The sequence below is a fragment of the Serinus canaria genome, chromosome 6 (assembly GCF_022539315.1).
Source record: "Serinus canaria isolate serCan28SL12 chromosome 6, serCan2020, whole genome shotgun sequence".
Classification (NCBI taxonomy): Eukaryota; Metazoa; Chordata; class Aves; order Passeriformes; family Fringillidae; genus Serinus; species Serinus canaria.
The window spans coordinates 12,861,231-12,876,603 of record NC_066320.1 but is presented as its reverse complement, the minus strand read 5'-3'; the positions used below and the strand labels follow the sequence as shown (position 1 = coordinate 12,876,603).

Below are 15,373 nucleotides of genomic sequence, written 5' to 3'. Positions count from 1 at the left end.
CCTGGTTTTATGGCATCCTTCTTGTATTGGTATCATCTTTTGCCTAAAGCTGAAATGAAACAATCACAGATACAAACTGGAAAGATCCTTGTATATTCAATAACTTATCAATTAAATGACTGTATTTTTTTTCAGAAATGTAAACATTAATTATAAATCAGTTTTTCACATGAGATTCTACTGCTTACTGACTACATAACTATGCATATATAATACTATTTATTTACCCAGAATAGCAAGGGTAAGGTCATACTTCTAAATCCCTCACCAAAAATCTTGAAGCTCAGCCCATAAATTTCTTAGACTGCTCACATATTTTGTTTTATTTCTTCTCTTTTCAACACCCTGTCAAGGGTCAACTGACCTTCTGCCACACCTCCATATTTTCTGAAGTCAGTGCTTCTGATGATCAGTAACAGAAGTAACATAAAAGAATAACACAGAAGTTCCAAGCATGATGTTGATGAGAATGTCTTAATTCAAAATCATGCATTAAGATCTAGAAAAACTCAGACTGGCAATACTGCAAGTTTGTACCACCCAATGTGTTAATATGTCAAGCAATACACAAATATAAAATGACAACCTGCTCTATAAATAAAGGTACTTAATTGCCAGTAAGAATCTGCGAGTTTGTTTTAATATGCTGCTTGTTGACCAGCAAAAGTTGAATCACCTACTTTATGTAATTGCCATGATAGTTGTGTCCACCGTATGTTAAAGCTGCTTTTCAGAGACAGAAATGTCACATTGCATATAATTTCCAGCCAAGTTTGTGCTATCTACTGATTCTAACTGCTTCTGACAGTCTAATCATTTTATTCAAGGTCTTTCATGAAAATTTACAGTACTGAAAGGAACAGAACCAATTCAGGAGTTGTGGATTTCATAAACAGAGAATTTACTGTGAAGATAATTGTTTTCTGAAGAAACTGGGCTTGCAAGAGCCCCTCCTTATTCAGTGCTGGCAATTAAATTAGGCTGCTGGTTACCTGCCTTATGTTATGCCCTGTTTCCCCAGAACAGCTATGGAAAGAGTCACCTTTTATTTTTTAGCATGCAGTCTGGTATTTACCTGAAGAAATGTCAAAAATTTCTAAAAATGTGCTCACCTATTGTTCCTCTGCTTCTCTTCATCAGCAACATTTAAAAGGCCTAAAGGGATTTGGACTATGGCCAGTGTACACTTCCTGACCTACAGGGGCTATTGCTGTGGCAGCAGCCTGGGTATTAGAGAGTCACAGAACAATTCAGTCTGGACAGGACATTGGAGGGTCTCTGGTCTTATTTCCTGTCTAAGCAGGGTCAACTATGAGGTCAGATCAGCTTCTTTGAGCTTTATGCAGTCAGGTCTTGAATCCCTCCAAGGATGGAGAGTAAAAAATGACAGGTGTTCATGTGGTGCACAAGACTGGATATTGACAGGTTTCTCTGTCCTCACTGAGGGATGGTGTGACCCTGTGTACTCCCAGAGGAAAAATAAAACAGTCAAGTGCTGGAAATGTCTCTGCCTTCTAAGCAAAGAGAGAAAATTCTCTCAGACTATTTGTGCTCAAGAAGAGATTCTTGAATATTTTAATTATGGGTGTGATAGGAGACTGAGAGAGATTCAGCAAAGAATAGCCATTAGCCTGCTAGTGGAAGTACAGATTTAGTTTGGACATACAGAATTTCAGGTCCCAGGGCTAAACCAGCAAAACAAGGAGCCCTTATGCCTGTCTTCCACTTCTGCAATGAGTTTCCTATTCATGACTACAAGCTATCAGGGTGTGAGCAAGTTGCCCTCACAAATTTGTGAGGAAAGAACTCTAAAATATTTGGGGTTGTATTTCCAGACCACAGATTTGAAACTTTCATCACTCATGGGATTGAAAACAATCGGTTTCATCCTTTTCTTCTCTAAATCTACTTCTTATCCAGAAAACTGTCCAATTTGACTTTGAAAAGTTCAAACTTTTAGCTTCCTGGAACAATTTAATTCCAGTATTGAATTCCACTATTTTAGTGCTGATTCTAAGAATTTTCTGTGTTCAAGTTTCTATATTCAAGAAGTTACGCTGCAACCTCTGAATTTTGGCATACAATTCCTATTTCCTGATTAGAGTGAAAAGAGGAAAATCTGAATTTAATCTTAGTTCTCACAGTCCTTGAGGGAAAACTATCTCTAGATCATGCTCACAGGGAAACTGCAGACCAAAGCACAATCCTTTCCACCTACATTTACAGCAGAACTAGATCCAGAGGGAATATTTACTGCTGCACTTAATAGGTTTATCAAAGGTAGGACTTCAGCTGCATGAGCTGCAAGACCCTTCAGGGATGGGAAGATGATTGTTTTTACACTGATGGTCTTTGCCAGGGTGCTTATGACTGCTTTGCAGCTGCTTTGCACAGGCACAGATGGTGTAAAATAGCCTTTGGCAACCTATGAATCAGTCCCCTACTCTCAGGAAAGATTGAAAGATTTTGTTCAACGTTCTTAAATGGGATGAGTACATGTCAAACCATGGGAAGAAATCAGCTTTGAGTTAATTCTCCGTGGCTTCTTGAGCAAGAAGGCGCCACATCTGTAAAGTAAATTAAAAGTTCTTTTCTTTTTATTTTACTTTTTGGCTTGTGTTACTAACACTTGCATTTTCATTGTAGTTTCAATGTGTTTTACATAAAAAGAAATTTTGTTAGACAGAATTCAGGTGTCCCAAAGAATAACTGCAAGTTATCACTGGTTATATAACAGCAACTCACCCTGAAAAGGAAGCCACAGTGAGAAAACGACGTTTTTATACATTATCTAGGAAAATTTTAAAATGAGAAAAAATGCCAGTTTCATGTTCATTCATTTTTCCTCTGAAGGATGTGCTCTGTGATGTAGCAGAGAAACTACGTGGCTGTCCCTTTAAAAGCCATCATACCAATCAGCAGGTTTAACTGTCAAGCAAGCTGATGTAGGGCTCTTTGAATTACTGAGTGAGGGATATTCTTCCTGCCAGGTCCTGTCCCCTGTAGGCACTGCAGAGAAGTATTATAGGGCAGTCCTTACCTTGGGAATTAGCCTGCAAGACCCCAATGCTGTCATCAAACTGCATAGATTTGATGTTGAGTGACGCCAAGATGCATTCCTTGTCCTGCAGCGAAGCATCATCAATATTATTCTGATTGGCTGACAGGATAACGCACATGTCGCAGAGGTTGATGTTGACAGCCCTTAAATCAGCCCGACTTAATGGTGTACCCTTCGGCACAGCGAGGGAAACAGGGGCGTGCAGGAGAGGGGAAAAAAAGAAAAACAAATTAAAGATTGAGAAGGAGCTTTGGGAAATTATTTAACAAGTATCTTTTTTATGCTCTGACATTAAGCTGGTCTAACTATGTGCCAGGGAATAGGAGATGTGTGCTAATCTAAAGGGTAGTTGGTGCTGATGGCAGCATTTTAGGTTCGGTCTCAATACTCAGTCAAGCTATTACTAACAAACAAGAAACAGGAATAATGCCAGCATTCTACATCTCATCGGTGACTTGAAATTGTCTTGATTTAAGCTGCTATCATGTGGCAACCTCTGGCTCTCTGAATATAACAAGGGGGGTGTTTTAAATGTCTATTTATCTACTACCAAGTCACAATGGTCTTGGGCAAAAGAACAGCAATTTAAACAGGAAAGCATTACGTGTCCTGCACATTTGAAATGCAATCAGGACAAAGCTATTTTTTTCTACCTAAAGCAATACACAGAAAAGGTTAATCCTTTTCGAAGCACGCTTTTGGTGCTTCTAGAAGGAAAACACACTGAGCTTCAAAGCTGAGTGATTAAACCCTTTGAAACAGAAACAGGACTTTATCCTAATGGGCACAGCTTGTGCAACGTTCTCTGTTCCACAATCCTCAATCAGAGACCGGAATCATTAAAATGAAATGCTGTGGTAGCCTGTGGATTTTTTTTCATAGTTAACAAAGCTGAGATATGACACTTAACATGATATTTTTGTTTAAAATCCACTTGCCTTTCACATTCAACAGTCCACAACTGTAGTTACAGAATATTAAGTCTACATCACAGGGGCTGAAAACACAGGTCCAGGAAATACACTCTTTTTTTTTTTTTTAATGGAAACTAGATTCTACTCTGCTGCCTCACATGGATTGGTACCCAAAGACCCCAAGACCCCAATGATGAGGAGACATAACTGTCCCAGTGTCATGCAGTGACTTTCATAAAATAAAGTCAAGACCCTAGTCTTCCATCTCCTGATCATTCAGGGTGAATATCTCCTGAACTCCTCTGAGAGTACTCAATGCAAAAGTGAATTTAAAATGCACACAGTGAAGGAAGAGCTCAATTCTTATTCAGTGTTTGCCAGCTTAATTATTCCATGTAATTTTCAATAATTTGAGGCATGAAACCTTGTAAAAAACAGTATGTATCAAACAGATATGATTTCATTATAAACTGCTCTAAAGTTAGAATACGATTATTCCAGCCACCTTAACCCTGCCCTTTGTGCCTGTACTGTGCACCAAGCTGAGCAGGGTTCCTGTGGGGAAAAATAATATGCAATCATGTAATTAATTAAAGGCTCACTCCTAATGATTTTATGCAAAGGGACAGAATTAAGGCTGCCTGAGGATATTTAAAATTGGCATTTGCCTGCTTTTTAAGAGTTTACTCAGCAGCTTAAAGGCATCTTTTAATACAGACTTTAAATTCAATTTTTTTTTTTAAGCCAGAACAAATGTTTTCATATTCAGCTGTAACCACATCTCCATCAGATATCAGAATCAAGTTTTACCTCGTGAACCAAAGCACAGAGAAGTATGAATGTGGCCTCCCTTTAGCAGGTTCCTACAAGTATAATCTCAGACACTTAAGTAACTTTTAAAATTAGTATAATTACGTCAGATATTTTAACATTATATCACCATTTTGAACCAGATAAGCTGCAAAGAAAAAAAAAAAAAAAGGAAGTAACAGGAATGAAGACTGTGTGGTCTTCAGCACCCTTGATTACTATGTCAGATAAAATTCCTTTATAAATTTCTGTATTTTTAAGGTTGCATCAACTATTTAAGCTGTTCAAGTCAAAATTAATCTAAAGCTATTCTGAATTTTGGTGTAAACTGGGGAAAGCACATTTATTTATATTTATTTTATGCCTCTTCAGAATTCAGAATCAAAACTTTGCAAAAACACATTGTAATAAAGGATAAACATTATATACTGGAAACAGTGGCAGGATTCTATTCTGCTTGACAGTTCAACAGTATTATCAATTTAATTCTGATTCTCTAGTCTTTAGCCTTCACAGTGACTGGAATTAAAAGGAATTGGCAGAAAGAGGAGGATATTAACTGACCAAATCTGATATTGACACCATTTTTGTGACAGCAGAGAATCTTGTGACACCATCTGTTGGATCAGGTTACAGAAAAATGCCAAGGGCTAACACTAAAACTGCATTTACAGTAACAAAGACCTACAGTCTGAATTAATCAAAAAGCAAAGACAGTCCTTTCATTCTATAGCTATTTTCCCAATTACTCAGTTAAGGCTACATCCATCATTGATTTATTTGTTTTTAACTGCTGAAATGAAATTACTAAGAACTAGTAAACTTATATTTTTTCATTCTTAAAAATATCTATACTAACTTTACTATAAAACATGCTGAGCATTTTCTTTCACTTATACCATGGGCTCCCACATGCAATTTATAGCTATGGTCACCTAAGATCACCAGCTTGGAGAACTTAATTTCTTAGTCCTGTAGCTCTTGATTCTACAGTTTTGGTCATATGAGTGAATCATAATGATGTATAGGAGAAAAAGGGCCTTTGCAGTTTTAGTGGCTGTGCCTACCTAGATCAATAGGAGCTTTTCATTGATTTAAAAAGGGTCAGGATTTTGCTGTATTTTCATACAGGACTCTGAACTGAAATGCCAGGGCAGTGTTCCTTATAAAGCAGGCCAGGCCACAGGAAGTCTTTATGAATACACACAAATATTACGTAGACAGAGTAACAATAATTTTTTCAAAAGGTTTTGTGGGTATAAAACCATAAATAATATCATAAATAACTACTGTCATTCTGTCAGGGCAATCACAACATCAGAACCAGCTCCATGCAGGGCACAACAGTGAATGTTCAATACATAACACAGCTAATACATCTGATAGCAGCTGAAATTCATCCGATGAGGATGATGAGGAACCAAACACTGCAGCAAATATCTTCTAATAAGGTCTCACAGGGCTCTGTTTTCATAGACACAGTAAAGGGAAAAGCTAAGTCCTCAGGCCTATAAGTAGACAAAAGTAGAAAAGCCTAAGATCAAAGTCAATACGAATCTGTCCAGCTGGTGTCCTAAATAACAAAGTATCAATAATATGGCTTTTGAACTTACAGGCAAGATTGAAACCTTGGGGAAGTTATGCAGTGTCTCCCATTCCCTTCTCAGGTATTCAAGTGAACCCACAAACACAATGTGCTTGAGTTCATGGTAGTGAAAGTTGCTGGCTCGTAATGGCATCACTAAATTTCTTAATCCAATCAAAGCAGATTTAACATCCCCAAATATGCACACGACTACATGCCCACTTAAAACTGTCATCGCTGCTTCACTTCGAGTCTAAAAAATAAAACAAACAAAACAAAACAAAAAGACAAGGGAGAAATGAAACAAAGGGAATCTTAAATCGTATATTGAATTTAAAACCAGGAAAAATGCAACTGTCAATATTGTCAATGCACAAAGAAGCAGTTTGATACAGCTATTCATTTTACTCTTATTTATATTTCATTTAATGTGCTCAGCAGAAAAAAAAAAGTTCTTGTTTGCAAATCCTCCAGCATTTCGAAAGACATTGTATTGGACCAAATTCTGGTCCTGTGCTAGTTTCTATATGTGTGGATTGTGACTCTGGCTACAAAATACTGTGGGTTTAGCTAAGGATTACACAAAAGAGATGCAAAATCATGCCCTAGCTGACAAATCACTAGATGGGTTTTTTCAACACCAATTTGAAAAGGAAGATGTTGAGTGTCCAGTGTTCCTAGCAGGGCTTTGTGATATTACTCACATCTTGTGAGTTGAGGACCATGATCTCTTAGAGGCAAAGTTCTATTTAAGGACAAGCTGCTGCTTCCCTGAGAAGCAATCCATGAATGTCCTACATTGCTCTGCTTTCCAGTGGATGCCCACTGTATGCCACAGAGCTTCTCTCAGTAGCAAAACAGAAGTGCAAGTTTGCGACTAATACTGAACTTTCAGGCCAACTGGACTTACTGAGGAAAAGGTCTAATGGAGAATATTCAAACAGTGTCCAGAATTATCTTCTTGTCTCAGTGAAAGAATAAATTTTTGCACTAATTTCAGCATTTTTTAGTTCAGTTGAGGGGGCAACTCAAACACCAAGATGATTAAATAAAGCTACATGGAAAAAATGACCTTCATTTCTGGAGCCAGTCTTGGCATTGCAGTGCTTCATCATGTAGCTGGAGAACTACTGATACCATATTGCCAAGAAATTGTACACTCTGTACCATTACACAGAAGTTTTGCCAATTAACAAAACTAAACCAGTGGCAAAACACAAAATTTTCCTCTCACTTATCCACAGTATAAGTCTTTTTCTAAATTACTGAAGCATGGTGGTGTGCAATTAAGATTGGAATATGCAGCAGACATGTCCATTATGTCAGAAGAATGGGAACTCTGATTAGAGTTAAAATCAGTTAAAAAATACATGAGCTTTCAATTTCTCCAGAGCAATTACACTGGTTTTCATACAGCTTGACCAAGAGAGTCGTCTTGGCCCCACAAACTGCAGAAGACAGGAGCGAATCCTCAAGTGAAGCATCTAAGTTGTCCCATGCCTCTGCCCATGCATCTGGAATACTCAGACTTTACAAGACAGAGACCAAGTCTTGAAAGCAGGTATGTAAAAAATGTCACTCCATAAATCTGTATGTAGCCACATATGGCAAAAATCCCTTCTTGCTACCTGATACTGCTGGAATGTCACAGAGCCAAAACAGACCTTGGGCAGAAAAATTAATTCTTTTCTGACTGGGACATCATCAAGTATCAATTAGAAGACAACCTGGGAAATCTCATCATCTTCAAATTATGCACTAATTTGTACTTGTGTGGTCTCTAAGGACAGCATTAAATTTGCATAGATATGAATGTAGACATAAATTGTGGACTGTGAGTTTGAAAAGGTGTAGGGAAGCATTTTGCTGGCAGCGCCTTTATTGGTGATGATGCGTGAAGCAGAAAGAACCGGGGCAGACTTGCAGATTCACAGGCTGGTGGTGGAAAAACTAACATGGCATAACCTAGAGATGATGACTGAGCCTCTCCCCAGCACCATTTGTGGGGGAACACTTTTCAAAGTAGGGCAACATGCAGTTTGTCAGCTAAAATGTGTTTGTACCACAAAGGCGGATTTTTAACTCTAGTACAAAATGTTGTACAGCAGGGCTACCCCTTCTTGCTAGCTGATTACAAATAAATTATTTGTAATCAGATAGCATTTAAAGCTGTTCAGGAAAACTCCATCTCAAAGCTCCCGCTCCAAAATTTGGAATTTACTTGCATGACTATTTAAACAATGATATTGCAATTCCAGGCAATGTCAGAGTTATTACAGAAACCCCTGAGGAGAACTGGAGACAAGCTTTTAACCCCTGGTTGCTAGAATAACTGGGGCTGTCACCATCGTTGGCTATACCATGCCACAGTGCAGGAAAATCTAAGAGAGCAGGTTCGGGAAAAGCTTTATGAAGTGCGACAAAGTGAAGATCCACCAGGGAGTTCATTTCAAATATAATCAGTTCTGCGTGTGAGATCTGGGGTTAGTTACTTGCTACTCTTAGGTATAAGTACATGAACACAAGTGGCATAAACTTTCAAAATAGACTGTGATAGGCCTCCTAATTATTTTTAATGACTTGAGTCAGTTTGATGGTTTTCCCAGTTAAAGGAAGGAAACAAACATAGACAGGGCTGACTGCAACATGCTACAGTCAGAGTAGGAGCATTACTTGCTCTGGCCTATTTGGGCATCTTGAAATATTGGGAATTGAGAGAGAAGTTCTAAGAGAGCAAAATTAATAAAAAAATCAATTAACATTAATTATTAAAACATCAATAAATAAGAGGTAAGTCAAAACAACACTTGCCTGTGTTAGACTCATTACTGCCTTGTGTAAAGAGAAAAGCGGGGTATGTAAGCATTCGAGTATTTCTAATCTTACTTCTCTATAAAGATTTAAACCAAATACGTAAATTTCAGTTTATGAAAAAGAAATTCCCTATACTGGATGAATTTTTATTGTCGCACTGGGCCTACAGATTTACATAATCAAAATTCTTTAACCAAAATCCTGGCTTTGGTTTCATCACTCTTGCTCCTGATTTCAACACACTGGATTTTGTGACAGTAGAGACCAACTTATTTATCCATTAGACATCAGTTCCATGGTTTAAATAACCTCTTTTCAAACACAACTTATCATCAATACCTACCAAAATGACCTTTTCGATGTCTTTGGCTGGACACCAATGGAACATCCCTGTAGAGTCGTATTTTTTCACGTTGGCATCCATATTGTCAATCTGCTCGTTGCCAGGAATTAACAAGGGGTCATGCCTGGGGAAAAACAAGTTGAGGACAGCATAAATGGAAGATACTATGAATTATGGATGGAAAGATATCCCAAGAGCTGTGTACAAACAGGGACAAAAGCAAAAAAATGAAATGTATTTACAGTTTTACATGCTTTCAATAAGGACATTTTTTAACAAAAGCGGCATACCAAAAAAAATATTAAATTTTAAATGTTGGATGCAGTTTCAATGACTTTCTATCCTCTTCTATGCCAACAACAATTTAATTTTAAATAGGGTTTTCTGACACCATCACATCTGTCCAAGTTTTTTTCTTTGCAGTGCCACCCCTCTGAAATAAATATCCAAGTTCCTATAGGCATCTGCAATGAAGTAGAAGGGATAGGAACGGAGCCCCGTGCTGACTGACTGGCACAAGTATGGAAAGCCAATTACTTGCTTTTACCACATACAACTTCTGACGTGATGCTCTTCACAGTAAAAGCTTTAACAGGCTGCACTTTAAATATTTTAGCAATTTGCCCAATCATATTTTGCTTTCCCAAACTGAAGCCCTTTAAAGATTCAACAGTATGTCATTTTAGAGCAGACTGACTAACAAATGCCCACATCTGGAATACATGATTTTAATACCAAACAACAATGCCCATTTTCTCTGACAACTCTACCTGTGATAACCTTATAAGTGTTTCTGCTGAAACATTTTAAAGCACAAGGCTACTCAAAGGAGAAGCAAATAAAAGATATTTTTATGAACTTGCTCTCAGCTATATAGCTACATATAAGCACAGACACAGAGTCCTTTAATTTATATGCTAAAATCAAGCATTAAACTAAGTACTAAGTGATTCCCTCCAACATTCTCACATGCTGGTGAAGACCCCTAAGTGACTGCATTATGCAATAGCATTAACAGAATAGTATTCACAGGGTACAGGGTAAACTGACCCTAAAATGTTATATTTAGCATGATTTAACAGTGCTTTGTCTGGAAAGCTACAGTCTTTACCTCAGGTTTTTCTCACTAATGCTTGAAATATCTTGATATAGAATTGTAACATTTCAAAGAAGAAAGTATTTGCAATGTAAGAATATGCTAAGTGCTCTGAGACAAGTACCCAAATTTTAAAGCAGTTTGCCCTTTGAAGCCTGTTAAAGAAATGCCCATGTGGTCTGAGCTCTTAAAACAGGAAGGTTTCCTGCTTTTAAAGCATTTGAGCCAGCACGCTGTGGTGAGATCCTCTCTCCTGCATGGACTGCTAAAGCAGACTGTGAACATAGTGTGTGATATAGGTGAATTTACCTTGAACTTGGCATGCTAAGTTACCATGCAACCAGCACTTGCTATGAACAGTATAATCTCAAATTCAGACAGGGTGACTGATTAGTGTGATTTCAGTGATTACAGATCCACCGAAACCAGTGGAAAATTCTTATGCATTTTACTCAAACAGGGTCAACTCCAAAGAAAGTGGCTCAGAAAAAGCAGAGAAATTATTAATACAATGTTCCATTTAAACCCAAATCTTCTGATGCTTTAAGACAATCAATGCCCTCCATGGCAAAGACGTAAGTCAGACTCATCTGGAAAAAAGAAACACTGTTTTCAAAGTTTTTTATTCTCTAAGTAGAGATATAGTCCAGTGATTTCACTGTAACCCACTGGCAGTAGGGAAGCCCCAGTGAACTCCCTGGAGTCTCTGTTCCTACTCCAAGCTGAATAATGACAGGCCTTGCACAAGAGTGTTCCCTCTTTTGTAGGAAGGAGAGTTGGAAAAGCTGTATCAAAGGCGTTTGTTGTGGGGGCTTGGTTGCTGTTATCTTGGCTTTTTAAAAATTTCTATAAAAATATATAGACTCTGCATTCTCTTCCATCCATCAGCAAGATGCAGCATGGTAGTTTTGCCTGAGAGCTGAGGTGCCACTCATTGGGCATTCCCCCTCTGCTCAGAGTTGCAGGTGGTACAGTAAGATCTGCAGCCATGAACACACCTCAGCTTGAAGGCTGTACTAATGCTCAGACTACATTTAGTGGTGCTCTGTCCCAGCTATTTTTTCTAATGGAATGTGTTAGCTATATGTTTCAAAGTCAGAAAGTTTTCCAAGAGATTAGGAATCTTCAGGAGTTTCCACTGAGGAATGTTTTTCTTTCTGTTGTTTCAGGATTAGGGTTTTTCCCCCCAATACTTCAACAGAACATTTCTTCATGAGTTTTTCTAGAGGAGCACTGAAAAGTTCACTTTTCAAAAGCAAAGTTCACCAGTCAAATCACCTTCTTTTCCTTTCAGAAATCAAGCACATATAAGAATTTTCTTTTCCTCCTATCCTTCATCAGAGGAACTGTAATAAATCAGTTTTTAAACAATGCCATATTCTAGCTTTGCAATCAGTGTTTTTTTTCTGCTCTGAGATTTAAAATTAAATAGGTGATCTGAAGCTTTAACACAAGTGACTATTTAGCAGTAGTCTAATCCCAGACACAAAAATGATTCACAGAAATGATGCAAATTGAAAGGAGTCTTACAACAAAGCAGGTGGTATCAGATATCTGACAACTAATGATGGTCAACTGCCTTGAGGTTTGAGGCAGTTTTTAGAGGGTGAGTGCTTAAAGCCTAGCATAGTTCTTTTAGGCTTTGCATCCTAACAGGGAACATTCAAAGTAGCTTCTTCCAAAGGTTTATTAGAATATTTTAGGCTTAAACATAAGCTGGTTTCAAGGAAGAATAAAGCATGTGAGTCATCAGATATAACCCCCTGTTGAAGTTTTAGGCAACAAATTGTGATTTTTTTTTTTTTATAAAGCCCTTTTAATTTTTGGGTGTTTTTTGGTTTTTATTTTTTTTTAATCAATACATGCATTTATTTGCAGTATCATAAACTGTTTAGACTCTGCTTTACTGCTTGGAGTGTAGCAAGTGGGAACCTTAAAGGAGGCAAAAAGGACGGGACATGCAACATGAAAGCATGAGATATTATTTTACTACTTTTACTCTGGGATAATGGATTATTGCCTGAGAAGGATATGACTAGCCATATTCTGTTTCACAATATGTGGGATTATTCATGTAAGTGTGTTTATTAAAATTAAATCTTCTGGTCTAAGACATTATTTTAATTTCTCTTTAATCAATGTTTTTTCATTCTCAGTAAAGTGATTCCTGAAGCTGTCTCTGGACCTTGGAAACTCTTTAGGTCCAACTTTGTCCTCAGATGTTACTGAGTGTATCACAAGATACAGTGACTTAGATATTTAAAAACTGAATTGATCAGAACAGTTATAAAATAGTATTACTACTTTGGACATGTACATCTTCATTAATCTGATGATCCAAACCTGTTTTGCAAATACTAAAAATTAATTAAGATAGACACACAGAGAGGTTAAAGCTGTCAAATCTGCCTAAGGCATTTGGACACCCTTTTCCCATTAAAATTTACATTACACAAAGCATTACAGTTGTTGCCCTTACAGGCAAATCATAGACTGAATGTTTCTGGAGCTCTCTACCCCCTCATCCTTGAAGATGGCCTTGTCAAGCTGTGCTTGAGTCACATTGGCAGGTTACTGCAGAAATGCTTATATTCACACTGCAGTCATTATGTTCTCCAGGCCTGCAAGGTCCTCTGATTCAAGAACTCAAATCAAAGGAAGAAAAGCACTTCTTGTCAATTAAACCCCTAGTGCTTGTTTTAATTGAGATGTTGGTTTTTATGACTTGCAATGACCAAAGCATTTGGTCCTTCTGGCTAGGAAAAGACATGTATAGCCTGTATGGAAGGAAAGGAACAGAAGTTAAATTTCCCTCATCCATAACACCAGTTTAAAAATAGCTTCTCTGGTTCTTACAGCAGACATTGCATACGCATGACTTAAAATGAAGAGCAAAATGCCATCTTTTCCAGGTTTTGAAGAGCCTATAATGCCACTCATGTGCAATTAAACTTGAAAACGATGCTAAATGCCAAGCTACAGCTGCAAACCCAAAAAGCCTGCCTGGAAGACAACAGCCTAAAGCAAAACCATAAATCCCACTTACAGCAAACCTACTGCAAGGAAGTCAACATTACATTTTAAAGAGTACTGCTTCCCTAGCACACACTTATAACCACTGCAAAATCTGAGGGTTTGAGTATGAAACTTTCGGGTACTCACTGGGGATGGACAGAACTGAAAAGACCATTCAGGACTAAAGGGCTGCCTCAGTAAATGACTACTGTTAAACATACCCTTGTATTATGTCATCCTTCTCCTTTGCTATTATACACATCCAGTTTGGAACTAGAGCAACACAGCCTCCCTGGTCTGCAGTGGAACTACTCCGTGTGCTGAGCACGGGGAACAGAATACTGTGTGACCAGCAGGGAGGACCCTGGGCTTGTATGAAAATAAACTGTAATCTCTTAGTCTCTACACATTAGTAAGCCAATGTCTTGTCTAGTTTTTATTCTGCCCTCCAATAAAATTCTCTTTATAAAGTCAATGCAAACCACACCTGATAAAAACACTACTTCTCTTTAACCTGTGCCTGTTTGAGTCTGCAATTGTGCCTTTCTCAGGTAGACATATCTGGATTTTATGCACAAAAACATGTTCAGCAGTCTCCTGCACAAGATTGAGGGTCTTTAGAGACACCCTGCCTGTGGTTCAGGAATTTTGAGTTTTCCTACCTGACTCAGGGGTTTGTGGTTATGTCTTAGCAAGTGTATGCACATAGATGCTTAATATTAGGAGGAAGGAGTGGGTTTGCTGAAGAAAAGAGGAATTGAAGACACACTAAAGAACGTCTCACGCCTTCAAAATTTCTCCTACAACTACCCTAACAAATTGTGGCAATTAACATGCTGTTAGTGTTAGATGTGTGCAGCCAGTGCAGGTGCTAATAATTGAAAAAGCATTTAGAGCTTTTACACCCTGGCTGAATATTTCATGATGTGCTGCATGTTTCACTATTTACTCAGTGGGCCTGTGTCACTTCAATCTTCTCTGACTGCTTTGACTGGTGCTATAAAGCTCAACCAAGACAGAGTGACGGCTTGTCACAGGAAAACTCCAGTGACTCCAGCAGCTCTCTGGGACTGGCTATGAAGGTTGTCACGACATTCTGATGGAATTCAGCAAATGTTTTGTGACTAATACACCCAACATTTGTCGGCTACCATTAGCCATTCCCTGTGACCCTGCAGTCTGTGTGGATGGCATTAAGTTGTAATGAGAATTTGTTGCCTCTGTGTGTTACACTAATGACACTCTCTCACTGATCTTTCCTTTCACAGGTTAATCAGAAATGAAATTTGTAAGGATTCAGTGCCCAGATGCACCAGGCTTTAGAGAAGAAAACCCAGTGTGACAAGGGAAAGAAAAGCTGTGTTTTGCTGCTAAATGCTTTCATTGTCATATTCAGAAGATATCCTAATATTATTACAATCTCATACTGTCTTTTTTCCCTAAATCTAGGAAGAAGACTATATCTAACACAGTGGTTGGAACCTAGTGCCTTGTCCAGTTTATGGGCTGAACTACAGTGTTAATGGTCCTTTCTTCCCTCTTGCTCTGCTCAGATGATGCTGGTTTTACTATTCTCAGAAGCCTTAATGAAGATTTCCCATTATTTTATCAAGACTACTAAGAACAATTATGCTTACTGTAAGAACCTTTCTTTTTAAATCATCTTGATACCTAAGGACATGATCAAAATATGCTTCTGAAGTATGAAGCCTCTCACATAAAAAAGTAACAAAAT

At 38.0% G+C, this 15,373-nt stretch overlaps 1 protein-coding gene across 7 annotated transcripts in view; it reads right to left on the bottom strand.

The window, feature by feature from the left end:
* KCNMA1 (potassium calcium-activated channel subfamily M alpha 1) overlaps positions 1-15,373 on the bottom strand; it is a 407,920-nt gene that overhangs the window by 41,407 nt on the left and 351,140 nt on the right. For all 7 annotated transcript variants that reach the window (XM_050976320.1, XM_050976322.1, XM_009087486.4 and 4 more), the window contains 3 exons: positions 9,528-9,651; positions 6,399-6,623; positions 3,041-3,233 (listed from right to left, as the gene is read on the bottom strand). In XM_050976320.1, coding sequence (XP_050832277.1) covers positions 3,041-3,233; positions 6,399-6,623; positions 9,528-9,651 — 542 coding nt within the window. The remainder of the gene's footprint in view (positions 1-3,040; positions 3,234-6,398; positions 6,624-9,527; positions 9,652-15,373) is intronic.